Genomic DNA, 27,480 nt, shown 5'->3' with positions numbered 1-27,480 from the left:
GTGGTTAATATTTCCTGGAAGAACACATTGGCCGCAAAAAGCTTACTTCACATTAAATTACGAACGATAAATTACAGTTAATTAAATACATAAAAATCGTCTACGTTCAATGTATTGAGTCACGCGAAACATGGGGGCATTTAATTCATTTCAGAACAATGCCTATAATATTCGGATATTAATATATAATTTATAGGAAAGTTGCTTATATTTCATATATATGGTGTATAAACGCGTGCTCCGGTATGAACGGTTACTTCCGCAACGAAATTGAGTATTGAATTTATAGGAACAATCATTGGTTCGCGAGTTGATTATAAATTACGCTAATGTATTGTTTAGTGAATTATTTCATATGGAAAAAAATCATTGTTGTATATAAATAACTAGATAAGTCCGGATAGATCTAGATCTGGCTTCGCTCAGGCAAAATAAATAAAAGAAAAGAAAAATATATATACTTTCTGAATGTACCCGTAAACACGCCGCCCTTTGGACTATCATGTCATTGAATTTATTTCATATCAAAATATCTCGATTATACGAATTTTGTGAATTATCGATTTAAAACGTCTTTTTTTCGACGAGCTATTATTTTACATCTATCGTATGTATCGTAGATCTGCACGAACTTATTCATATATATGTATGTATACAAAATTTATATTAAAAAAAAATAATCTACATCATTGTTTTTTTATATGACAGCTTAGACAGCTAGAGCAATGCTAAGTTATTTTAAGTTAATTTTTTAAAGTTCAGAACGGCAATTTTTCACAAATTCATAATGAATATTATATTATTCAGTTCTTCGATATCAGATCAGATTGATTATTGAATCAGTTATTAATAGGAATAAAAAAAAACAATTTAATAGCAGATTCTTTTTTCGAATGGAACGTTACGAGCGAAATGTCTCCAGAGTGGAATTCGTGGGGCTAACGTGTGTTCAACTTTAATGAGACGTATATTCGATAATAATAATACCGTCGTCTAATGTTATATGTGATGACATTCGAGAGATTAACGCGCGTTCCGAAACGTACAACAGTCAATATAACTGACACCCGACTTCCAATTATTGCTTTTATTAGATAACTGAGCTGCATTGTGATTAATGAGAAAATAGGATTTATAATCACATTACACTTGCTTTTCGAGTGTTTCGAGTACGATTACAAAAAATATATATAACGATCGAATGTAGTTACAAAAATTAATTACCTTACTTTTCTGTTACGAAAAGGTAAGGTTTTTTTCATTTGATGTACTAAATTATATTTTTCTTGACGTTTCGATGTTATGTGTTTTTTTCTATATGATTGTGGTTTTGTATCTTTGAAGTAAACTTTTAGGCGTCAATTCGATTATCGATAGAAACGATAAGAATTGAGTGAAAAACAAAACATATATTATACTTATTTTCGTGCTCTACAGCAATGGAAACATCATCAGATAATCTGCATACATCGAAAATTTATCAACCCCCAATGGATTAACGTGATAGAATAAGCTTCTAACTCCATTAGGAAGGCCTTTATCCTGCCCAGATATTTAATGGATGTAAATTTACTTCAAGCGAATACCAATTAAGTTATAACTAATATACATCATGTCTTGAATTTAATTACTTTTGATCCTTTGAACATTAACAAACTCTCAAATACATCGAATATATAAGGATCAAGATTTATCATAGAAAGAGCATCATGCACCATTAAAGCAATAAAAAATAAAAAATTCAATTTCCAAAACAATATACCATAACTTAAATGGTAACCCGTTTATAAAATGCGTAAAATAAATAATTGAATGAAGTGAAGTAGGTCGCAACTCGGTCGCTGTTAACTTACCCGGCAGGTGAATGAGAATAATTACATTCGCCGCGAAACGTTCTTGCATTCATTCAGTCAACCGTTCATATCTCAGCTATGAAAATGTGGATCGCTTATGAACAAAATTTAATTTAATTTTTATTATTGATCTGCTCCAGACTGAAACTGGAACTTCCAGTTTCACTTTTGACATGGGAATATAATTGGATGTAACTTTATCAAAGACTGAGTTACTATGGACAGAGTTCTACTGGCAAGTAACCTTCTGACAAACACAGGAACGACCAGGCGCGGCTTTTTGGAAAATATCTTTGAAGAAGGATGGATCTCGCCAGGCGACGTTACCAGGTTAAAAAATACGGCATAGCCCTTGGGACCAGGGATGTGTGAGGACTACACGTTTTTTATTTAAGACTGCACAAAAGTAATCGGCAGCTGGGATGGGCACGCTGAAAAACGCACTGACGAGTAATGGCAAAGGAACGAAATTAACCGTTGCCTCATGGGGACATCAGGAGCAAAGGGGCCACAGATGCATTATAACAGGACGATCCAGCAGCCTGTTCGATTCGCAGACGAAGAAAAACATATGAGGAAACCCACATGTATCGAACACACGATGGATGGCATCGAGGAATACCTTAAGCCATCTCCTGAAAAGGCTAAAGCCCAGCTGTGCCCCACATACAGACAGTTATTTTATTTTCTTTTAGTGTTATTGCAGACAAGATCTATACGTTTTTTTATCTCGATTTTATAAATGAGGGCTTTATGCAATGTCCTTACAAATGACTTCAGCTACCAATTATCATACGATATTTTTATAAGAATTATTCTATAAAATATTTGATACTTGTAGTTTGAAGAACGACCAAACTTAGTTAAATATTATCTTGTATATTTAGTTTTAGTAGTAAGTTTAAAATAACTTTGGTAATTGTTTAATATTAATGTCTTCGAAGGTGTCGAAACACCACTAGTTTTGCTGTTATATTTATGCCAATAATTAAACGTTAATATCAACTAACTTACTTTATAGGCATTGTTTAGCTATATTTATTTAAGCATTGTTTTATCTCTTTTTGTAATATAACATTCGAAAGAATAAGACACAACATTGCATAATTAAAAAGTTCTTAAGTACTGTTAATGTCATAAATGATAATATTTTTCATAATTAACTAAATATAATTTAACAGTATTCCTTATATAAAATAAATTATAGTGTTGTTGAGAACGATACTAAATACATATTAAAAATTTTACTATATTCCTAAGTAGGAAAAATATTATTATTATTATATAAATTAAAAGTATAAGATAAACATTAATATAAAACAGTCCTTTTAAACACATGAATGCATGCATATATTAAAAGTACTCAATAACTTCAATAGACATTTCAAAAGCGCACATCATCTATTAAAATGAATTGAAAAGATTGATTTATAAATATTTCATTCGCGAATGAAAATACCGCATCCATCATACTGATGCCATCGTATGAATAGACAAAAAATATATATAATATCTTTGAAAAGATAAGAGATAGATGTGAGGGACAGTGATGCTAATGACTTCAGCTAGACTGTGAAAAGAATGTTGCCTTCACTTAGTAAAAATAGTTCAGTTTACACAGCCCGAAGAAACATTTTAAAAGTTTTAACGTGTTCGTACAAATAGGTACTAGTTCAAAGTAGGTCGAAGTAAGGCCTACGTCGCTAGGGGCTAGGACGCCTACAATGTTACCTGAACATTGTTAAAACGTTTGAAGTAATTTCGCTTGCTGCCTTTTGTGCTATGGGAATAAAATTTGTCGTTACGTTAAAGACTCGTTTCTCTTCTTATATTTTTATTGAGGGCAAAAATGTTTTGCTCGATTCAGTTGTGGTAAAATGGCGTGGGTGTTTGTAAAAACAAACGAGGGTTGCAATGTATTGTTTTAGGTGGATGCAAAATATTTTAAATAAATAACATAAGAATTATTGCTTACATCTGGCATATTGCAAATGTTTATGGACAAAACATGCTTAATTGTCCTAAAATTAAATAGACAATAAAATCTGTTTTTACAAGCCTGTCTTAAAAGGGGATAATTTTAAAATATGCCTAATATAAATTAATATATACCCCTATTATTCATTATCATTTATTTTCTTACTCGAAAGTACCACTCGTTTTAGGATAATTTTGGGAACATTCGACTAAAAACATCGATAAATCACCGAAGGGAACTGGGCAAAAACAAATGAATGACATAAAATAGTATTACAAATAAATGAAATTTGCAACTTTTTCTTATCATCCAATTTTAACTTATAACGACATAGATCCATATCCTGTGCATTCAAGAGAAATTATCTGACGTCATCGGAAAGTAAGACGAGTGACGTATCAAGGCCCACAGTCGCTTATGTCTTTCCACGTCTATTGTTTAATCCGATCTAGCTTTTGTTAGTATCGTTGACTTGACTTTGTTTTAATAAAATTATTCATGTCATTCATTCATGATATTATTCATTATCATGTCGCATATTGTAAGTAATCGTTCAATATAATTATTATAAAAATACATTACTTAAAACAAAAATACGCAATTTATCTTTAAAAAATATATTTTTTTAAAGAAACACATCCACGGCTGGGTAAATAACTAAATATATACTTAATAAAAAAAAAAATTTTATGAAAAATAATGAAATTATCATAGCATAAGATGAAAATATTCATGATCAAAGTATCTTAGTAGTTTCAGTAATTAATGCATCTTTCTCATTATATTACATAATACATTAAATAAACATAATTCACTTATGCATCTTGTATATTAAAGAAAAGTGTTTTGTTTATAAGATACAGAAGGTACCAGTTATGCTTCACTTTTAATCTGATTCCCTATGTCATTCAAACATACAAATTCTTTAATAAAAAATATAACAATGAAACACTTTCTTACAGTTATTAAAAAAAAATATTTGTTTAATAATTTATCGCCAAAAACATACACGAGACTGATGAAAATAACTTCTAAGAATGCTATAATATTTCAGCAGTACAACTTATTATTCAAGAACGTTATCGTGGGCAAGCGCACTAAAAGTTCAGAAATTTGGCGACAATTCCCAAGTATCGTGTTAATTAAACTTCGGTCTTACTCCGTTAATGTGTTTCGTGGCCTGTGGCCTACTTCCGTCGGACCATTCATCGCGGGTTTCCATTCGGCGCCTGATGGTGCGTCCTCGTCCACGCCCGACTAACGATCCAATTCCGTAACGGTTACACAAATGACAGACAAATATAAAGAAAAACTTAATCTATCTAACTAACACATATATGAAAAGGAAAGGATTTGTTTTCATACAATACTCTACAAAAGCGTACCTGTTGCGTAAGCCGGTTCGAGATCGTCTTCGTCGTCCGTGTGGTGTCTACTCGAGCCGTGAGAATGTGAGTGATGAGGCACGCCCACATGTACAGGTTGAATTGGCTGTTCGTAGTGTTTGTGGTGGTCCACGTACACTCTGTGGTGGTGAGGACAGGGCGTCGGCGGGAGATAATCAGCGAGTGTACCACCACGCGTCAAAGTAGACCCTGCACTTAGCGTTCCCCCGCCCGAACACGAGGCTAAAGCACTTCGCACTGACCCGAGATCGAGTGAGGGCCTTCTAGAAAGTTCTCCATAACTCTCGCCGAATAAAGCGCTGGCGGGCACAGCGTGTCGCACTTCGTGGTGGTGCGAGTGACCACCATTTGACGACGAGTGCGGGGAAGCGGAGTGATCACGGCTGTCCCTAGACGTTGACGCTGTGTGAATAATGCTTTCGTCGTGTGTTTCCATAACTTCCCTCGCCGTCGGCGGATTGGGGTGTGAGTGCACCACCGATGTGCCAGCTCGGCGCGGGCTCCGGCCGCGATCGGGCAGAACAGAAGATGCCGACCAATATCCCCACGCCATTTTAATTTATATATTCTATTCACCGTTTAGCACTGACCACTAGCCATATATAGGAAGACTTAGTTGACTATAAGAATACAAAGCATTAGAGCGGGGAGAGGACTATGTAAGCGAACCTGATCTCCTTTGACGACTCAGTCGAAACAAAGCTTTATAAACGCGTTATGAAAGTACCTTTACTAAGTAAATGAGCACATTTTTACTTCACATATGTTTACTAGACTTGTTTCTTAGTTTTGCCAGTTCAAACCAAGATTAATGATTATTCTACTTTTTCCTGATTTGATACTTCTGACCGAATAAAGGCCTCGACGGCCAATCTCAAAGTTAATCCGAATGTTATAGTCCACAAATGTGCGCCACAAACACAAAAACGCTCTATAGTCCCAATATAACCGTTTTACTGCCAAACTTCATAGCTCTTAGGACTTATTGAGAATTTCTTGACAACAAACTTATTATTAATTTTGTTCTCACTGACCCGACAAGGAATTTCAACCTAGGGCCACCAGATATACAGTCGTATAAGTTTATATAACAAAAGAGAAGGGAATAAAAAAAAGAAATACTAGATAAATGAATAGCCGTTCTTATTATTCTTTAATCCCCTAGTCCGAGTTGTACGGGCGTGGCGGTCCGTTCAATCAGTACGTTTTTTATTGATTGCACGATCGTAGCTTCCGAATGGGGAAAGTTTGGCGTTTCGTTGCGGAAGTTTCCGTTGTGGTGCCTTTACGTTTCAGAACGAAAGGCGCCCTCAGACCGCGTAATACGTTTTTATCGTGTCTGTTTTCGGTCGTAATCGAGACGCAAATATTGTATTTCGGTAACGGAAACAAATGAAACTTGTTAGAGGAGCGCCTTCTTGTGGTGTTTAATTTTTTGCCGGCGTTTATTTGTGACAAAATGTTATTTATACATAGTATATACATTACATAATATAAAACAAAGTTGCTTACCGCTATCTGTCAATATTCATGCTTAGATCTTTAAAATTATGCAACTTATTTTGATGCAGTTTTTTTTAATAGATAGAGTGATTTGAGAGGGGGGTTATAAGGTATTGTGATGTTGTGTATATATAATACATGGTCAATATAGTAAAGAAACACTGATAAATTTAGAAGTTTCTAATGTAATATCGAAAATATATTGCACTCATGCAAAGCCAGGGCGGGTAGCTTGTTTCAATCGAAATAAATTATATAGAAGATAAACATTGATGAAATACGTATACGTATGATGGGATATATGAAGCTTCAACGCTGGCGCAATTTCAGATATAACGCTCTAAATGACCGAGAACAAACTAGCGATACAGTAGCGATGAGATTAATTCGGGCACACGAATAATCCTTCCATTCACGACCGGCGAGCCTCATTTTATATCTCATTGTGCTGATAAAATCGAGTGATATTTCGCTTTATACGGTTTGGAAAATACACAGAGGTTAATTCTGGTAACAGTTTGACTCACAATATAATACAAAATTTATTGATATTCTATTATAATTTGCAAAAATTAACAAATACTGTTGAGTTTTTTGTAAGAAAGCTATTTGGTGATATAAGCTGCACACAGAAAAGTTGCTATGGTCTCATTTTGTAGAACACTGGCCACAGATGTGCAAGAAAAAGAAGAGGATTCTTAATTGAAATTTATTAAATTGTTGTCATTTAACAAAGATTTAATATTAAAGAGCGGAAAAAAGTTACTGGCCATTCAGAGACTACGGCTACGGCTGTATAGAAAAAAAAAAAGGAAAAAGTGAAAAAAATTGGTATCGACCAACAAAACTTTATTTAGGAGCAATCAGATAAAAAATTGTAATGTTAAAATCTAAGGGTTGTCAAAACAGGCATCTGTCGGACAATGCCTCCCTTGCATAGATGCAGATAAAATGATGCGGTCGCACGTTGATCCGTCACGAGCTTCGTAAACAGCCAGACAGTTTTATGACATTGATCTGACTGACAAAATTTTTACAGCAAGTTCGGCTGTATATGATATTCTTGCTATCCGAGTCATTGTGACCTACTAGTAGTAAATTTTTTTTTTATGTTATAGAGGGCAAACGAGCAGGAGGCTCATATGATAGAAAGGGACTAACACATTCCAAAGAAATCTGCAACACCATATTGCTTGCGGGTGATTAAACTAGGCGATATTCTTCCTTGGGGACAAAGCTTCATAACAAATTTTAACAAATTCGTTTTAAGATTTACCCTTGAAAGCGAAACACACATATTAACTTTCACATGTATAATATTAGTATATAATTACCACTAACTAATGTAATAAACATTATTACATACAATTAAATGATTATGTATGTATCATCAACACCAACGAATATTAGGCTGTTATTCATGAGAGTTTAATTTTTCAATTCGTATAGCAAGATTTTACTATAAACCTTCTTCAAAGGAGGTTGTATTGATTTTACGATGACGGAAACTTGGTGTTACGAGTTTGTTTATCTTTACTTCTCGTGTTTGCACAATGTTTATATTTCGATCCATCTAATCAATATTAAAGTTTTGGAGTAAAATTGAATTGCAAGTATCTCGAGTAGCAACCGAAAAAACATATTTGTTAAGACTGACAGTCTGAAACATTATTAATTAATATACTATGAAACTATACAAAGTTTATTAATCGAGCGGTTTAACACATGTGGTCTAACTTTTCTGAATGCACATGCGTCATATTCAAAAGTTTTTGAATACCGCCTGACATATTCTAAAACAGTTGCCTCATAATTTTAACGCTACATATTATTTTTGTAAACTATGTATCGCCCGTGGCTTCGCTTATGTTTTTGGGTTTAATAGTCATATGTGAGACAAAAACGTAACCCATGTCCTTCCTTGAAGTTTAAATTTACTTTATACCAAAGTTCAAAGGTTTGGTTAGTCAAAGGGCGACAAACAGAGAGAGTTACTATCACGTTTATAATATTAATTTTAATTTAATTTAAAATTATTTATTGACCAACAAAATAAGTTGTGACAAAAGGCGGACTTAATGCCTGAAGGCATTCTCTACCAGTCAACCTTTAGGCCAAACAGAAAGTCATGAAGAATATTAGTATAGTGTTAGAGTTATTTTTGTTATAAATTGTATAACTAAAATTTATTAGAATAATTTAGTTAATAATATGTCGATTGACTATTTTTAGAATATGTTGTAATGTAATATTTTAATTGTCCACGATGAATACTGGCGGATTGTCTGATACTGGCCGGTAAAAAAGAGAATGTCAAGAAATCGAATGCGGTGGCAATGTTTGGTGCTATTTTATATTATTGATTTGGAAATAATGAGAATGAGGAGCTAAATTTAGATATAAAATACGGGATGTATTGTAAAACATGAAATAGTGGATAAAATGAATGAGAAAATAGTGCTAATAAATGAACCTGGAAAGAATATCGTTGTTTAAACTCGTGACCATCCTAAAAATAGATAGTATAGATTTATTTCTACATATATTTATGTCATAAGAATACGCAAGGAACATAAGTTTATAATTCTTTTGTAATTCTTCTGTTTATCGAAAAAAAATAATTAAAATTAATATTTTACGAATGTTATTTAGTGAACAAAGTTTATTTATTATATAAATACTTTTGCTTATAACCATTTTTCAATCTCAATTCCACACGATCTGGACCAATTGAAATTAACGACAGTTGCCTTAAGACTACAAAAAATATTAATTCAGAGATTAGAAGATTGAAAGCCGAATGCGGAGGCCTTTTCTTTTTTCTTTGGTATAGGTTGTCAGACGAGCATATTGGCCATCTGATGGTAAGTGGTCACCATCGATTTTATGTCCCTTGTGCCTGTTGTTACACTGGCTCACTCACCCTTCAAACCGGAACACAACAATACTGAGTACTGAGTTATTTGGCGGTAGAATTACTGATGAGTGGGTGGTACCTACCCAGACGGGCTTGCATAGAGCCTTACCACCAAGTGACCTACATCGAGCAGTGGATTCGGGTTGGATGATGATGATTAAAAGTTTCAATGTGTATTTGGTCGAACTGAACATCCGACATCGCACGTTCGTGAAACGAATCGAAGTGTTCTTATAAAGAAAAACAACATATTCATATAAAATAATGTAATATCTGTAGCAAGGAAACAGACATAAAATAAACTTTACGTATGATATTGCGAGGTTCGCTGACCAAATATTCTACAAAGCCGTAATACTTAGCATTGATATATTCCTGTTTGAAAGGTAAGTCATCTCAGCTCCCAAGGTTGGTGGGACTTTGGCAATAAAAGGAGTAGTTAATATTTGACGGCGCCAAATTCTATGTACAGTGATTAAGACACTCATTTGACTTTTATATAAAGTGAAGTAAAAAATAAATACAATTAGAGACAATAAGTATTCCACTACAACGAAAAAATTGCATAATTATTAAAACAGACCATCAAAATAGTTTAATCAAAAACGATGCATATTCACTACACTCGATCGCCTCATTCGTGCTAACAGCAACAATAAAATCTTGTATACATTTATGATGGTACACGAATTACTTTGTTGCGCTATTTTGTATTGAAAAACTTCATATGAAATATATATATTTGAATCTCAATTTATTCCGTACGAATGGTGTGAAAAGCAGATCTGCTAAACACAGGACATTATTCTAGCCGAAAGGAGTAAATAACACAAACCACGCAAAAAGTATATGTAAATGCAATTGAAAAGTTACAAATGAACCAATCGATGGTTAAGAAGACATCAGCTGTCCGTTCACAAAGACGTTACGACGATAGTTCCGTCTGCTGTAACTATAAACGAGGCTTACTCGGTCATCTTGAAATAGAGAATGTGTTTTTTAGTTATTATAGGCAAATGGCTCACCACCGACCATGAACATTGATTTTATTTTTTATTTTTATTTAATGATATAGAATGGCGGAAGAGCATATGGACCACCTAATAATAAACGGTAATCACCGCCCATAGACAATGTCGCTGTAAGACATATTAAACATTCCTTACATTGTCAATGCCCCAACAACCTTGGGAACTAAGATCTTGTGCCTGTAGTTACACTGGCTAACTCGCAGTTCAAACCGGATCGCTACAATGCTTAGTACTGTTGTTAGGCGGTAGAATATTTGATGAGTGGGTGGTACCTACCCAGACGGATTTACACAAAGCCCTAACACCTAGTGTAGGTATAACCTACTTATTAGTGTTGAGATGAGTCTCGGTAAGTTAATCTTATAATCATGTACACACGCGTCTTTTCGTCTTTAGCGATGCCGGGCATGTTTCAGATCACGTTAAATGAGATGGAAACTTCGCCGATACTGGCGATAAACAAGGGACCGCTCTATTCATTGATACGCTTGATCGATACGTGATAGCTCGGCCATTCGGGCCATTCGAGCGCTGTCCTTCGCTTTTTACGAGGACTTGTTTGGATGTTATTTACGTTTCTATTATACAACTATACGTTGCCGGCGGGTTTGTTTGCGTGGAACGAGACTCAGAGTTGTTGAGCTTACACGGTTGATGGTTATTATGAAAACAAGTTTTTAGTTCTCCGAAGTAAAATTTTAATGAGAATGAAGTTTGAATAGACAACTCGGCAGGTACGAACATAACTAACAAGAAACGATATAAAATTAATTATATATATATCGAAAGACTGTATAAAGTATACAGTTGAAAGTTTGTTAAAAGTTAATTCTTATTTAATTGGTATAAATTCTTAATTACACATTGGTAATTAACCGTTTGAACACCCTGTATCATTCCTTAATATATACATTAAGCGTGTTTAATTCATTACTACGTTTCTGATTGTTGTAACATATTAATTATTATATTTATAAACGTTTATCCTTTGGCTGTTCAAGTAAAGTTCATATTTATGTGTGTAACCTTTGCCTTAAGGTCCCACGCCTTATACCGAATTAGAATAGTTTACTATGAGTTTGAGAATGTTATTAACATGTTTATATGTATTATATAATTAACAAGTTATTTATATCATCAACAAGTTCGTTTAACTCTATACGGATACACCTACACTTAAATTTCGGTTTCGAATATTTTAAATAAAAGTTTTCAGTGTGAATCTGTATCACAGTTGAAAAGAGACCTCCTTTCCTATCAGTATTGCCACGACTGCCAGTGATTATGACACTGACACATTCATACATGATTAATTATAAAGACGAATTAAGCATATGAAAATGCCCGGTTTTAAACTACTATATTCTATTGAATCTTGTCAACATATAAATATTTACAATAATATTTAATGAATAGTAATACATTTCAATTTTGTATTATTATTGTAATTGTTTGACGACCTCTGTGGTCAAGTGGTGTGTACATCGGTTTTTATGAGTACGGATCTCCAAGGTCCCGGATTCCCGGCCGAGTCAATGTAGATTATCATTAGTTTTCTATGTTGTCTTGGGTCTGGGTGTTTGTGGTACCGTCGCTACTTTTGATTTTCCATAACACAAGTGCTACATACATTGGGATCAGAGTAATACATGTGATGTAATTATAATTAAAATACGCACTTATAACAAAATGTATCATTGAGTCAAATATTTAAAAGTAAATTGGTAGGTATATGTAAAAAAGTTTTCCAATATTTTCACGGCGGGAATCCCCATGGATCAGAGTGACACATTAAGACCCTTTTGAGTAGGGTGCGTGGTTACGCGATGTTAATTATAAAACGCTGATTCATTAATTTTAAATAACACTAACGAACTATTACATTGTATAATAAACCTTATATTTAAAAAAAATCTAAAAATCTATCACAAAAATATAGCTGAGAAGGCTCAGTGGATCAAAAACGACGACCTTAATTCGTTTACAACGTGTTCAAATCTGATCCAATCTGAGTTTTAATGAGCTTAATTTATGTTTTATTCGTCTCATGCTCAGCGGGTTAGGAAAACATTTTGAGAATATATTTGTAACACATTCAGGTGAATTATCACACAGGAATGACTTCTAAGGCTCGTTATACATGAATCAAAAACAATCGAGTACCTACTGGTGTACATCGTCGTTGAATATAGAAAACGAACGTAGACGGATATTTTTTTCAGGAAAATAAAGGAGTTAACCGAACGCACCATGAGCCAACCTACATTTACGAGATGAAACTCTGCTACATGTGTATATCTTAACTTAAATTGGAACTGTGTGATGGCATAAAAACCAAAAAAAAATCCTATGAGGGTCGAGATGCCTTAGCAAGGCAATAGGACATTTAATTTTAATTGATCCCTAGCATTTCCTCGAAGTTAATGCTTTGTAACTTTAACAAAATTACCCCACTAAAAAACCACTTATATTTAAATGTCTTAGTCACGTAAATCAAATTCGAGCAATAAGCTCTCATGACGAAGGTTTCAACCACGTTGCGATTAGGCATTACAGTAATGTTATTAAAATATTACAGAGTTCAAAAGAGTCCGATGAAACCACGACGGAAGTTCATAATTTTAAATAATAATAATTACGCTATTCATAAATTCAATTATTATATGTAGCATATAAGATGAGACTGAACAATTTCAAACATATAATAAGTGAATTAGAAGTATTTATTAATTACTCTACATTTGTTTGAGTCAAAGAAGTTTCAATACAATCTATATCTATATTAATATTATAAATGTGAAAGTAAATTTCATCTGTGAGACGTGAAAGTCTGACTGTCAGTCTTTCAGGACAAAACCACTGAACCGAATTTGATGAAATTTGGTATTAAGCTAACTTGGACTCTAAGGAAGGAAACCCAACATTCTAATACGCGATAGAAGCCACGGACGACTACTAGTATTAAATACAATAAAAAACAGACTCAAAAATGAAGATTTCCTTCATACATCAGAAACCGCAGCCTAATGAACTAGCCTCTTGACCAAAGAGATACTAAGACTTAGTGTCTTATAACATCCGTATAACTTTCGGTAAATATTTCATATGACGTCCAAGTATTTTCAAAATAGTAAGATCATAAAATACTACAAGTTAAACGTTTGAGAAGCCACGAGCCGCTCGAACCTCAGCGACACACTAAGCCTCTTCAGACTTGTGCGGTTGCACCACACGATTTGAAACAGGATTATACTGTACAACAAACTGACTGAGATACTTTTCTTTGTTACTATACAACGTAATATTATTATTTTATCTTTCTGCTTCACCTATGTTATATATCAATAAACAATCAATTTGTTTTGACTATCGTTTTCATTATCATACAAAATTATATAATTTACTTGGTGGATAGGGATAGGTGCCAACCTCTAAGCACATATTCTACCGCCAAACAACAGTAGTTAGCTTTGTTGTGTTCAAGAGTGCAGAGCAGTCAAGCTTGTAATTACATATATAAGTGTAAAAATATCTTAGCTGTCAAAGTTGGAGACATCGCCGTTGTCAAGAATATTTAATATTTTTACAGCATATCCCAATGTTTAATAACGGTGACCACATAATATCATGTTGGAAATATGTAAAAATCCCTACTTATTAAAAAAAATAAAAATCTAAGCTGATTCTTTGATAAATAACTTCATTGTATGAGTAATCACGCTATACCGACTGTAAGTTTTTAACCCTTATATACCTCATCGTATATAAAGCAATATGCTTTATTTATTTCTATTATTTTTAACATAATATTAAAATTAATTATTACACTATTATTTACTCAATAATTGTTATACTGCTGTTAAAAGTTATAGCTCGTTTTTTAGTAGAATAACATTATTATTTAATACACGAAGTATTGCGCACGATTTTATAATTCTATCCAATGTTAAGGATAAATATCACTGTGGAGAGTTTGATTAATATCCATCTCCAGTCAGACACTGCTACCCACGGGAGCTGTGTTCAGACGAACGGAAAAAATGTATATCTCATGATTGATCAATAGACATATCCTATAAAGATGTCTTACATAAATGTAACGGATTTACATAACACCACGCACCTTGCTATTAGTATAAAGATGTGTCTTTAATTTATTTCGTAGATAATGTTTAGCTTCCAATATATACAACAAACAACAACAAAAGCCTGTAAATTTCTCACTGCTGAGCTAATGCTCCCTCTCTCTTTGAGGAGAAGGTTTTGGAACATATTCCACCACGCTGTTCCAATGCGGGTTGGTGGAATACACATATGGCAGAATTTCTATGACATTAGACACATGATGCACGAGATGAATTATAAACACGAATTAAGCATATGAATATTCAGTGGTGCTTGTCTGGGTTTGAACCCGCAATCATCGGTTAAGATGCGCGTTCTAACCACTGGGTCATCGCGGCTCTCAATACTAGCTAAAATGTTATAAACTACAGCTAAACTAAACTAAATAAACAGCATTACTTAGTATTTTTGTGTTCTGATTGGATGAGTGAGTAAGCCAGTGTAACCACAGCGACAAGTAACATAACATATTCGTTCCCAAAAGTAAGCGCATTGACGATATGAATATGATACATTAAGCAATAACAATTATTTCTTGAATTTTCAATGTTTATAGGGAGTGGTTATCGCTTATTAGTATGCAGACCATTAATAGTACGCGTACTTAAGCATCATATTTAAAAGCAAATTTATATTGAATTATTTCATCAAAACCAACTAAATAAAATACACACGCAGGTACATATTTATTCGCAAGACCCTTCAACACTATCAAATTTTCCAAACATTTATTCTACGTCTTGCGTTTGGACATCGACAAAGGTATTAAGGGTAAATAAAAAACAGACGAAATTGCGTCTCTATCGCTATACACCGAGGGCCTATATTTCCTTACATTATACATAATAAAACAAGGCCAGGGGACGGGCATCGCAAACAAATGGAAATGTCATGTATGTTAATATTAAGGCTGCGATGAGAGCCAGCACGCTCGTGGTCCTATTTAGGATGTATGGGAATTGTGTTATTGGGTTAGGACAAGCCGATATGGGTTAATATTGAACGGGTTTTCATAATCCGGAAACTGTAGGCATAACAATATATAGCTCCATCATTTTCGAATTATTATTATGATCGGATAGAAACTAAAAAAAAATGCGAGAAAAAGTGTGAGTCGACTCGCACACGAAGGCTTCCGTAACATTATTATTATTTCCTTATATTTTTATGATTTATTATAAAATTTAATACACAATTAAGCATTTTGTGAAAATTCAAGTACCAGATATTTATTGATATCGAGCAAAAATAGGTAAAAAATATTTCTTTGTATGGGACCTCCATTAAATATTTATTTTATTTTTAGTATTTGTTGTTATTGCGACAACAAAAATACATAATTTGTTAAATTTTCAACTGTCTAACTATTGCAGTTCTTGAGATACAACCTGTGTGACAGACAGATGTATCAACGGTAAAAAAAACTTATTAATACCGTAATAATGTTCGAAACCTTTAAAATATATATTACTTTAAAAGACATAAATAACTGCAATCTTACATTTATCAGAATCTAGAACCTACTTAGAAAACCCGGCAAGAACACCGTTGTTAATATCATCACCTATATGAAAATCTTAAACAATATAATCTTATACAAAATTATATTTTTGATTATTTTTACATGAGCTCTATGTTTATTTATTGGTTAATATTTTACAAGATATAAAATTAAATGCTCCGCCCTGGGAAGGGGTTTATTGACTTTACGAAGACGAAAACTTTACAGTTTTAACTTTATTTATCTCTGATATTAAAAACAGTTACAAAGATGATCTTTAAAAGTACTAAATAAATAAATTACTTCCCTTCCCTTCTTGGATATTTTATACCAAATGAAACTATTACATATTTAATCAAGGAATGCTCGACATTCTAACAGACGGAGATCATTACGTTCCTGATCTATTCTCTTTTGAAATAGTCTTATTGACTGTATCTTAAAGATGTTAAATTAAAACACAGCCATTTTCCCAGTGACAAGCAAAGGCTATGTTGAGCAAGATATTATTATGTTTAATACAAGCTTCTTCCCTAATAAGTGTTATAAATGCGTTATACTTTATCTCAACTCTCCTTTTAATTGGATTGTATAAATGTGTCGAAAGTTCGTAGGATTCATTACATGAACCATTGCATTGTACATTTTATGGGTAAGAATAATAAGTAGAAAATCTCAGACATACTTGGATTCAAATGTAACATTCAGTAATCGAAGGGGTTCTGTATATTATTCAGTTTTTTCACAGTAGTTGCTTATTAACAACGGACGGACGAATAGGGCATTTGAAGGGTAGTGGTCACCACCGCCCTTAGTGCTGTAAGAAATTTTAACCATTCCTTATTTTTTGCTTACATCATAATCAGCGTAAGTACTCTTAATAATGCTGTATTTAGAGAGTCGGTTTGATTGTGTTAGGTGTTTGCCACTCCTAAGCTACATATAAAAATACCACACATTTTAAGCCATAGTCACATAGCCCGAAGGATCCTCTCGGAAACGTAATGCTTATCCCAAGTTAAAACGGAGCCCCCGTTTTATTTAATAAAGCCATTCACGTGAAACTCTAATTGTCTTTTATCTTACGCTCTATTACCCGTTTTGTTAGAAAGAGATAAAAAAGCCAGCATTGTTCTTTCTTAAAATGATTTGTGAAAATAATTTGGCGGGATTTCTTTACGACGTAAGTTAATTCTCGGTTGAGGAAATAAGTCGGGTGTGTTCGGATATGAAAACGTATGAAAATATTTAATATTAATTATTAAACATCATCATTTGATAAAAATATCTAGTTTATTTAAATATAATACGATATATTATTAATTTTATTGTATGCCAAATTTATGTTTTATTTTCTCCCGTCGTTAGTTAGTTAAGCTTTCACAACGTCCGAGTTTAAATTATCTAAAGGTAATCTTCGCTATTGTTTATTAATATACTATTTCGAAAACGCTTATCAAAATTCAATTATAGGTATTATTTTAAAGCCGTTCGGATACACACACTAGAATAAAAAAACAAGTGAACAGAGCGTTAATGCTCATTACAAACTCTTTGCATAATTTATGATTAGTTCCAACTAACTGTTAAGAATAACTACTAAGCGTACATCACAACTCCTAACGTGTTTTCCGATCAATAGTCGTGAATAGCGATAGCGATTCCACGATGATTATGACCCCCAGCCTAACACTGACTTGTTAATAGAAATGCGAAACCCTGTTACTAATTTGCTTCTAAGTGAAATAAACCATAGGGTTTGCTTTTGTATGTACTGATATCGTTCACGTTTATACACTTTACTAGTATATACGACAAATAGGCTGTAAAATGGTCTAAGGTTAGCCAAGCTTGTCTTTAAGCTAGTGCAATGCATATGTAACTCTTATAATCCTAATTAGTTGTGACTGTCTTCGTCCACACATTCCTTGGAGGCTTTGTACAAGCTCGTTTGAGTAGGTCACTCACTTTTCCGATATTTTACCGCCAAACATCATAATAAGTATTGTTGTGATACGGTTTGAAGGGTGAGCGAGCTTGGCGCGCATTAGCGATGCAAGGAATAGTTCATATTGCTTATTGGGCGATTAGCGGTACCTATTTGCCATCCACATTCGAATATCATAAAAAAGCTATTAGTTCTTTCGTAGCGGAACTGTGCATATCATATGTATTCTCATAAACATATGAACATACTTATATATCTTGGCGTATTAAAAATAAACATTAAACGTGACCATTGTGTGACGTCTTGATTGATATAAAGAAAAGCAGACACATGAAAAAGCTACATCATTTAATTAACAGCTTATTAATGACAAATAATACTATTATATGTATAGTTTTAAAAGGAAGGTAAACTAAAATATCAAGTAGAATTAGGTATTATAATTATGACGATTTGAAATGTATATTTTAATTTAAGTAAAGATAACATTTATGGTATCTATAAATTGAGTTATATTATACATATAAGATCAGATATACTCTTCGATACCATTTCCAATCAAGACAATCTTCATTGTTTATTAGCAACGCGTTGCGTGTAATCCCCTCGCTTGACCTGAATGTAAAACACAGGTGAACTATGTAATCCTAGCATACCTAGGTTTATAGGTGCCTAGCATATCTAGATGCCTAGATTATTGAAGTTTATAAAGCAAGTGTATTAACCATCAATAAATATACAAGCCAAATTTATGTAGGAACAATTTCATGTGAAATTCGAGTCACCACTGATATACACGCATCCTTTTTTGATACTAATTTGTTAGCAGTGACGTTTAATTATTCGGTTATTATTGAGATTTGTCTGTCTGTTTGTACACGTCATAGATAGGTCATTCAATAGACACAATTGTATAGTACGACATAAATTAGATGTGGCTACGGCAAATTTAATAAAGCCGATTAGTACCAATTTATACAACCAATGGAAATAGCTCCCTATCGCGCTATTCGACGCTATTCGTCGCTATAGATAGATTCTCGCGTCAGTTCAACCCGAGAAACCAAGTGCATGTAAATCGACGTGTCAAATTGACGAATTTATTAGGTCATATGATATTATAAGTTATTAAGTTTGTGTAAAGATAATTTGGAAGAGGGTACTTAATTCGTATGTGATCGGTTTTACAAATTTTGCCGATGCTACATCTCAGTTGTGTCGTACTGTACATCAGACACTTTTCAGAGATACATACCTAAGGGTTGTTTTCAACCGACTTCCAAAAGGAGGAGGTTATCAATTCGTCTGTATTTTTTTCTTTTTTTTTTTTATGTTTGTTACCTCATAACTTTTCACTGGGTGGACCGATTTTGATAATTTTTTTTTTGTTTGAAAGGTAGTGCTTCCCGTGGGGTCCCATTTTTTTTATTTTTTTTTCCGATGATGGTATCCATGTGAAAACGACATAAGTCTTAAATTTGCATTATGTATATGCGCGACAAATAGGTGAATAACTGAAAATCACGTTAACCAATTTTGATAATTCTTTTTTTATTATAAAATATATACTTCAAGGGTAATTTGGTGAAAGTTTGGTAAGGTTCTGAGCACAGGATCCATGACAAAGTAACGGAACGGAAGGGAACGGAACAATTCTGAGGAGCACGTTAGCGATACTCGGTCGAATCTTTTATTTATAGGTTATTTGGATATTTGAGTCACCTTCCGTAATGTGGTTATGTGTATGTAATTATCATAGTCGAATATTATAATCAACTAGCTACCCACCCCGGCTTCGCACGGGTGCAATACTGATACTAAATATACTACAGAATTTGTTTATATACGACATCACATCGCAAACTTCTAAAATTATCAGTGTTTCTTTACTATATTGTTCATGTTTTATATACACAAACCTTCCCCTTGAATCACACTATCTTTTAAAAAAAGTTTAAAATATATAGTTTGTTATATTTGGAGTCGGTGTCAGCCAATAAAACCCTACAGTATATCTATCAAAAAACAATACGAGAATACTTTGACAAATATGTTTTTTGCAAATTACCTTTTACACAATAATATACTGGATCAATCAAGGGGCTCGTATCGCTTCTTTCTTTTGATTGTTGGGCAAGGGCACCGTGGCTGACACCGGCTCCAAAGATACCAATAACTATAACTACATGATATAATCGTTAATCGACTTTTAAGTAGTCTAATATTTTTCATTTCATTTAACTTAGGAAGACTCTAAAAAATATGTTGAATACGCAATTATTTTTATTACTTTTTCGTGCATATTCATTTGTTTTAAAATAGTGTTTTGTTTGAAGTCGGTTTTTCTTTTTGTTAAAATTTTATTTATATATATTAAGTTATTGTTTCTACAAAACATTTCCTACTACTAAATCGTAGTAGAATTTGAAGTATATTTGTACAAAGTACATTATTGATAAGAAAAATAATCCACTTATGGTTTTATCGTTGAAAGTAATAATAATTCGAAGATCAATTTGTACATTTCTTAAACGTTTTCACAAATTATAGCAATAAAGTTTGAAATACTTCGAGTGAGGTATTATAAGTCTTTTTTTAATTCAATTAGTTTTATTGGCGGTCTGTTAGCACGCACGTCGCGCTTTACCTCAGAAATTAAACGTCATAAAACCGACGGGGAAAACTTTTAATTCGTAAGTCGTAAAATTGTCCATCGTAACTTTTTTCCACTACGTAAGTTTTTAAACCAAAATCTATTGCAATCAACTTATAGAAGAATCAAGAAACTCGAAATTGAAAAACCTATCAAGCTAGTTGATAAAATATGTCGATATATTAAAATAAAATAAGTAGGAAATACTAAAAAAACATTTGATGACGAAACACAAACTCACACATACATAGACACTAATAAACACATACACACTGATACAAATACAGATAAAATAATTTTAAATTAAGACATAAAACTGTAAACAATTAATGTACCAAATATATTCAACGGTATTTGAATCTTATTCAAAACTATTAGTAAATTTCATTAGGAGCGTATCAAAGAGCTCTTCAATTTGTGCTAACGTCATCGAGTTCTAGACTAGAACGTTTAATTAAACACTAAACGCCTTTTGTTGAAATTAGATGGGATTAGCAGCTTGCGGGGTATTATAACCCTTTCAAGAAATTCGTTACATTTAATATCTCTCATTTATAATACATATGTATGTGTCTAAAACATTCGAGTTTATATGTATTAACTAGCTGTGCCCGCGACCTAGCACGAGTTAAAAAAATATTATTGTAGCCTAAGTTACTCCTTATTATATCAGTTATCTGCCAGTGAAAGTCCCGTCAAAATCTGTCCATCCGCTCCAGAGATTAGCCGCAAAGCAAATAGACAGACTGACTATATATATATATATATAGATTGACTATATATATATATATAGTAATATTTATAGTCAAAACACTCCAATTTTATTATATGTATAGCTCCAATTTTATTATATGTTGAGCGGAGCCTAAAACTTCAAAAGTTCATTTTATCAAATTTACGTTTACAAGTAACAGTAACATATGGTAAATGTACTCGATCACTTTTAAAGATCATTCCTTTTAGTTAAGCCTTTCATTAGCAAAGAAGAACAGCTGTGGTGCACCCTGGGCGCCTTGTTGTTGTTGTGACAATCGTTTGAACCAACTTATACGCCGTTAATAATGTAACTCTACATATCTTTAATATATGAATAGTTTTTCATCGTAGTTTTAAGATTGACTTTGGATATTTTCTGAACACACAAAAAGTAATACCTTTTTTTATATTCTCCAGTACACGAATTTAAAAATTTAATATTAGTTGCATATACCTCAAACGTGAAAAGCAAAATAAGTCAAAATATTCAGCTTGACCCTTGCGAACATTTTAGAATCGTTATTTTAAATTGTTAAATTACATAGAAAAACCGCCATCGGTTATAAATCTAATTTCTACGTAAGAACTACCGAGAAACTGAATAATTACTCTTTTCCGACAGTCAGTTACATAGAGAGGAATATAGTTATTCCACATGGAAATCAACGAAGGCTAACTTACACTTTTTTATTATGTAAACGTTTATCGAATAATACGCCTTATTAACAAGTGATAGAAAAATATTAATTGTTAAGCAAATACTTAGTGTTTGTTGAACCTTGTCCAAACAAAAAGTAAAAAAAAGGAACAGCCTGTAAATTTCCCACTGCCGGGGTAAGGCCTCCTCTTCCATTAAGGAGAGAGTTTGGAACATATTCCACCACGCGGTTCTAATGCGGGTTGGCAGAATTTCGATGAAATTAGTCACATGCAGGTTTCCTCACGATGTTTTCCTTCACCGCCGAGTACGAGATGAATTATAAACACAAATTAAGCACATACATATAGTGGTGCTTGCCTGGGTTTGAACCCGCAATTATCGGTTAAGAGAAACTCGTTCTAACCACTGGGCCATCTCAGCTCCTTGAACCTTGTCCAAAGAAGGATTAATCGACCTTGCAAAAACAGAGAACAGATACCTTTACTGATCGTGTTTAAATAATGTTTTTCACTGTCCATTAAATAATCATTTATAACATATAATAGGTATAAAGTTTTAAAATTGAACCTACGTTCTTTTTAATATTGCTAGACTACGTTGAACTATTAAAAAATTTATTGCTTTATTTTCAAGAAACGTTTCAGCAGTTCGATACATTGTCGGGGTTTCGTGATATCAAAACATTGAACGTTGAGTTTTTTCCACTTACTCACTTTACGGTTACATTAGCCTTTCTGTTGGCTTTAGAAACTTTAATAATAATAAAAACTTATCTAAAAACTCAAGCACGATAGAGAAATAATTAATTTGTTCTATTTAGGAATCAGTGGAGGTCATTGTTTTAAATTTAAGTTATTGTTTAGTCTTGATCGATTTCCGACAAGGCGGCTAATCTCAAGGAAAATTACCCAACTACGCAAGACAGGTAATAGTGCAAAGGTTTGTGCGCAAACACAGATACTCTCTATATTCCGTCACTCTCGAAATTTAGAGAGAGTACGGCTCTACTCTCCAAGGCACGGAAGTGTGCACTTCCAACTTCCAAACACCGGGTTGTTAGGGAGACTTTAACTGAGTATTTAAATTTGAACCCACGACCTGTGGCCTTATCTAGCCTCTAGTATAGTTAATAGCAGATGGAATTACGAAGGACAGCTTTTTTGTTTAAAAAAATGTTTGAAAAATTTTAGCATCTTTTATTAATTATTTATTAATAACAGATGCTAATTTTTTTCTCGAAACGCGACAAATCTTTTACGTACTAACCTTTTACGTGTATTGCTTAAGTAAGTTAACAATTGAGTTATTAACAATTTAGTTATACGCAAAAGTTTTTTAAATTCTAACATTGCAAACCTATACTATTATCAGGCGAAATTGAAAAAACGTAATTAACACAAATTTCACATTCGATTACGGAAATAACACGTATGTATACATTGTTTTTTATTTGATATCGTTACCGGAATAAAGCGCAAACGTTTCACGTGGAGAGATGTAAAGAGATAACATCAGGATGTGAGGTCCCCTATTGCTAAGCATCAGAAATAAATCGTCTTAAACAGTGGTTCCCAAAGTTCACAAAGTAAGATCGCGATTCTGCACGCAATCCCTTACATTGACTGCAAACTATAATCATCGTTTTAAAGTGACATGAAAATATTATCGCCGTAATAATATTTATCCACAAATGACCGAAACAAACTGATTTAAATCAAAGTGACTTCAACTAACAATTACTGTTTCGTTTCTAGATCAGAGAGAGATCGCCCGGTTCCATTTTATAATCAACTTTTATTGCACAGCAAGAAATATCTAACAAATGAAAAATACAAAAATAGAATCAACAAAAGTTTAAAGAGGCTAAGTTTAACCGAATCGATTTTTGTTCTCTCAATCGCAACCTCGATTAAAGTATTCAAACGGTTATATCGATTAAATTCGTATAGCTTAAACGCGGAAATCAAATGAAATAATCAATTAAAAGAAGCCAAAAAAAGTTAATTGGCTAATCGGAAACGGGCCTTTGAAAAAAAGACGAATGCGAGCGCATCGCATAGGTGTGTCATTTGGGTTTATTTTTATTTATGAATCGTTTGAATTGCCAATCAGTTATATGGATACTGTAGATATATTTAATCGTTACGTATGCAAACATTTAACAAGTTATATGAATAATGTCATATGCATTCACTAAATGTAGAAAAATAAAAGAGCATCAACAATTACGACAACAAAAACAACAACAAATAGATATACATAGATAGACTGGTCTGTTATGACGACGCGAACAATATATTTTAAATTTATGCAATGTAATACTGAATGTATCATTTTTTTTTTTTCAATATATTATTAATGATAGGGCTCTGAGCTCGTCTGCGTACTTACCAAAGCATTGGATTCTACCGTCAAACAGCTACACTTAGTATTGCTGTGCTCCAATTGAAAGAGTGAGTGAGACAATATAGGTATTGCCAATGTATAGAAGTTAATATTTCTTACAGCGCCAATTTTTATTCTGTACTTGGACCGCTTACCATCAAGTAGGCACATTTGCTCGTCCGCTAACTACATAATAAAAAAAAACATCAACATTATTAATGAACAATTGCTGACATTAAAGTGTTTGATTGATGTAGAAATTTTACAGCTATATGTTACTCATATACAATATATTATATAGGTACACAGTATTATGTACCCAATAACTCTAGAACACACATAACCCTAGGTTCGTAGATGGTGGTAGAATGCAATTCCGTTTGAATATATTGTTCCTTTGTGTTGTGGAAATATATAGGAAATACTGCTACACTGTGAAATGGCTTCATTGCACTAAATTAACCCATCTCTTCATCTCGTCGTATTATAGGAAAGCCAATACCTTATCTTCGTTTACGATCAATATAAGAAAATAAATAGCAATAATAATATTTTAAATAACACTGAAAATTTAATTATAAAAATATTAAACCTTTTTAGACGACAGTTATTTTTCTTAAAATTTAAATGGGACACAAACAGGTCGTTTATCCTCTCAAACAAACAAAGAATTTTCCAAATCGCTTCATAAATAAACGAGTTCTAAGGCAAAAACAAAAACACATTTTAAAGATGGTTAAATACCATTCAAAATAAGAACAACATTATGACGTAAGCAAATTACATTAATCGTTTTCTTTATCAATTTTTAATTTCAAGTTTATATCTAGACAAAGATCATCTTTACTCAGTCTGATTGATATCACGGTTGTCTGTCAATAATTAAGAGATTATACTCCGGTCTCTGTTAAGCTAATCAAAGTCGGATTAACTAATTTGACTTTAATCTAAATGCTCATTGGTCAACGGCAGCTGATGAAGCATTAACCAACCAATAAGCATTTAGTATTGATACAGAATAGTAAATCTGATTGTTCGGTGCTTTAAAGTTGGTATTATTACTGGTCTGACTAACATACATTATTTACATTAAGTTCCAACACTATTTCCACGTACTCAAATAAATATTTATACATTATGCACAATTTTTTTTATCAATAATAAGAATGTAACTATTCTAGACAGGTAGACCAATGGATAGGTGGCTCAAAAGCCTCAACGAAAATAGCCTTAACAGATGATTGCGGGTTCAAGTCCAGACAAGAACCACTGAATTTTCATGTACTTCATTTGTGTTTATAATTCATCTCGAGCTCGGCGGTGAAGAATAATATCGTGAGAAAACCTGCATGCGTCTAATATCAACGTCATTCTGCCACATCCAAATCCACCAACGCGAATTGGGGTAGCAAGGTGGAAAATGCTCCAAACATTCTCCACAAAAGGAGAAGAGGCCTTAGGAGGAATGAAGCATAAAAAAAATATTAATTCGTATTTAAAGCCCAAATTAGCAAATCAGCTTATTAGCTACATATGTTAAAAAAGACAATACCTCATTGATCCTTGTATCGAGGTTATTGAACATTGAAATTAATCAACTTTACAAGTACGTAGATTTGTTATTATTGAACAGTTTTTGTTTCCAAGTTATTTTCAATCAAAAGAATTTCATTGGTAAGTTGTTTTATTAATTATGTACAATGTTTGTATATTATTAATTGCTGCGTTATCATATAAGGCATAGATCAGGTCCTGGGCTAAAATTCAGAGTCAGCGTAAAAGCTCGAGGCCATAAATAACTTCATCTCGTATTCTTCACCTTTATAGGTGGTACATATATTTTTTATTTAAATGAGACCTAGAGAAGAATATACTCTTCCAAACGAAAACAATAATTTTCCAAATAGGTTAATATGTGACGTATTATAATGAGGTACCTAAGGAATACAAAAAAAATGGAGCCGAATTGACAACTTCTTTACTTTTTGAAGTCATTTGAAATCATGTAAAATTAACGTATAGACTGATTAATTATAAGAGTAAAGAGAAGTAGATATAATCTGTGTAAATAAACAGTGTAAGTTATCCTACACAACTGAATCCTTGAGATTAAAGCTGCGTCCAAAATTCGGTCAGAGAGCCTTCATATTGCTTATTTCATTATGAAGATAACTGTAGTCTATTCTTGGCAGTGTCGGGCCGCCCGAATATACAAATCACAAATATTGCATACTCTACTATAATAAGTGTATATTTATTCCAATTTATTTACCGCATATAAGAACGTTGCTCAAATAATACTCGGACGAACTCAATCGATACTGTATTAATTCTGAACGACCGAAAGCCTTAAATACTTTTTGTAAGCATTATTTGCAGTTATTCCATTTCACTCTGAAATGGCAATGGTGCGTGTTTAATAGCAGGGCTGTAGGAAAGGAAGGAAGACAATGGCAAAAGGCTGCATTTGAATGAAATAATAAAAAAAAAAAACAAAAGAAACAGATAAAATTAGCATAATTAAATATAAAACGAAGTTAAGTTTAAAGTTAATAGGGCGGCGTTAAGAGCTAATATAAATTTTTGTCGAAATTTCTAATTCCTTAAGCGTCAGACGCCATTAATTAGCGTAAGAAGTCGTTAAAGACGGTTAAAAAAAATTCAAGTGGCTGTTTGGAATATAAAAGTTCCGAACTCAAATTAAGTTTGTTTATTCATTTACTTATACGTGTGTAGTTTATATTAACGACCGCCTGTGATGAG

General features: G+C 32.9%; 1 protein-coding gene across 6 annotated transcripts in view; it reads right to left on the bottom strand.

The window, feature by feature from the left end:
- Positions 1-27,480, bottom strand: part of LOC124536838 (atypical protein kinase C) — a 239,611-nt gene that overhangs the window by 113,415 nt on the left and 98,716 nt on the right. The window contains exon 2 of one of the 6 annotated variants that reach the window (XM_047113470.1): positions 5,217-5,857. The exons of the other annotated variants lie outside the window; for them this stretch is intronic. Within the exon in view, the coding sequence (XP_046969426.1) occupies positions 5,217-5,790 (574 nt within the window). The 5' untranslated portion in view covers positions 5,791-5,857. The remainder of the gene's footprint in view (positions 1-5,216; positions 5,858-27,480) is intronic. 6 annotated transcript variants of the gene reach the window in all.

The sequence above is a fragment of the Vanessa cardui genome, chromosome 17 (assembly GCF_905220365.1).
Source record: "Vanessa cardui chromosome 17, ilVanCard2.1, whole genome shotgun sequence".
In the NCBI taxonomy this organism is placed as follows: Eukaryota; Metazoa; Arthropoda; class Insecta; order Lepidoptera; family Nymphalidae; genus Vanessa; species Vanessa cardui.
The sequence above is the reverse complement of the archived record's forward strand: the minus strand, read 5'-3'. Positions and strand labels throughout refer to the sequence as shown.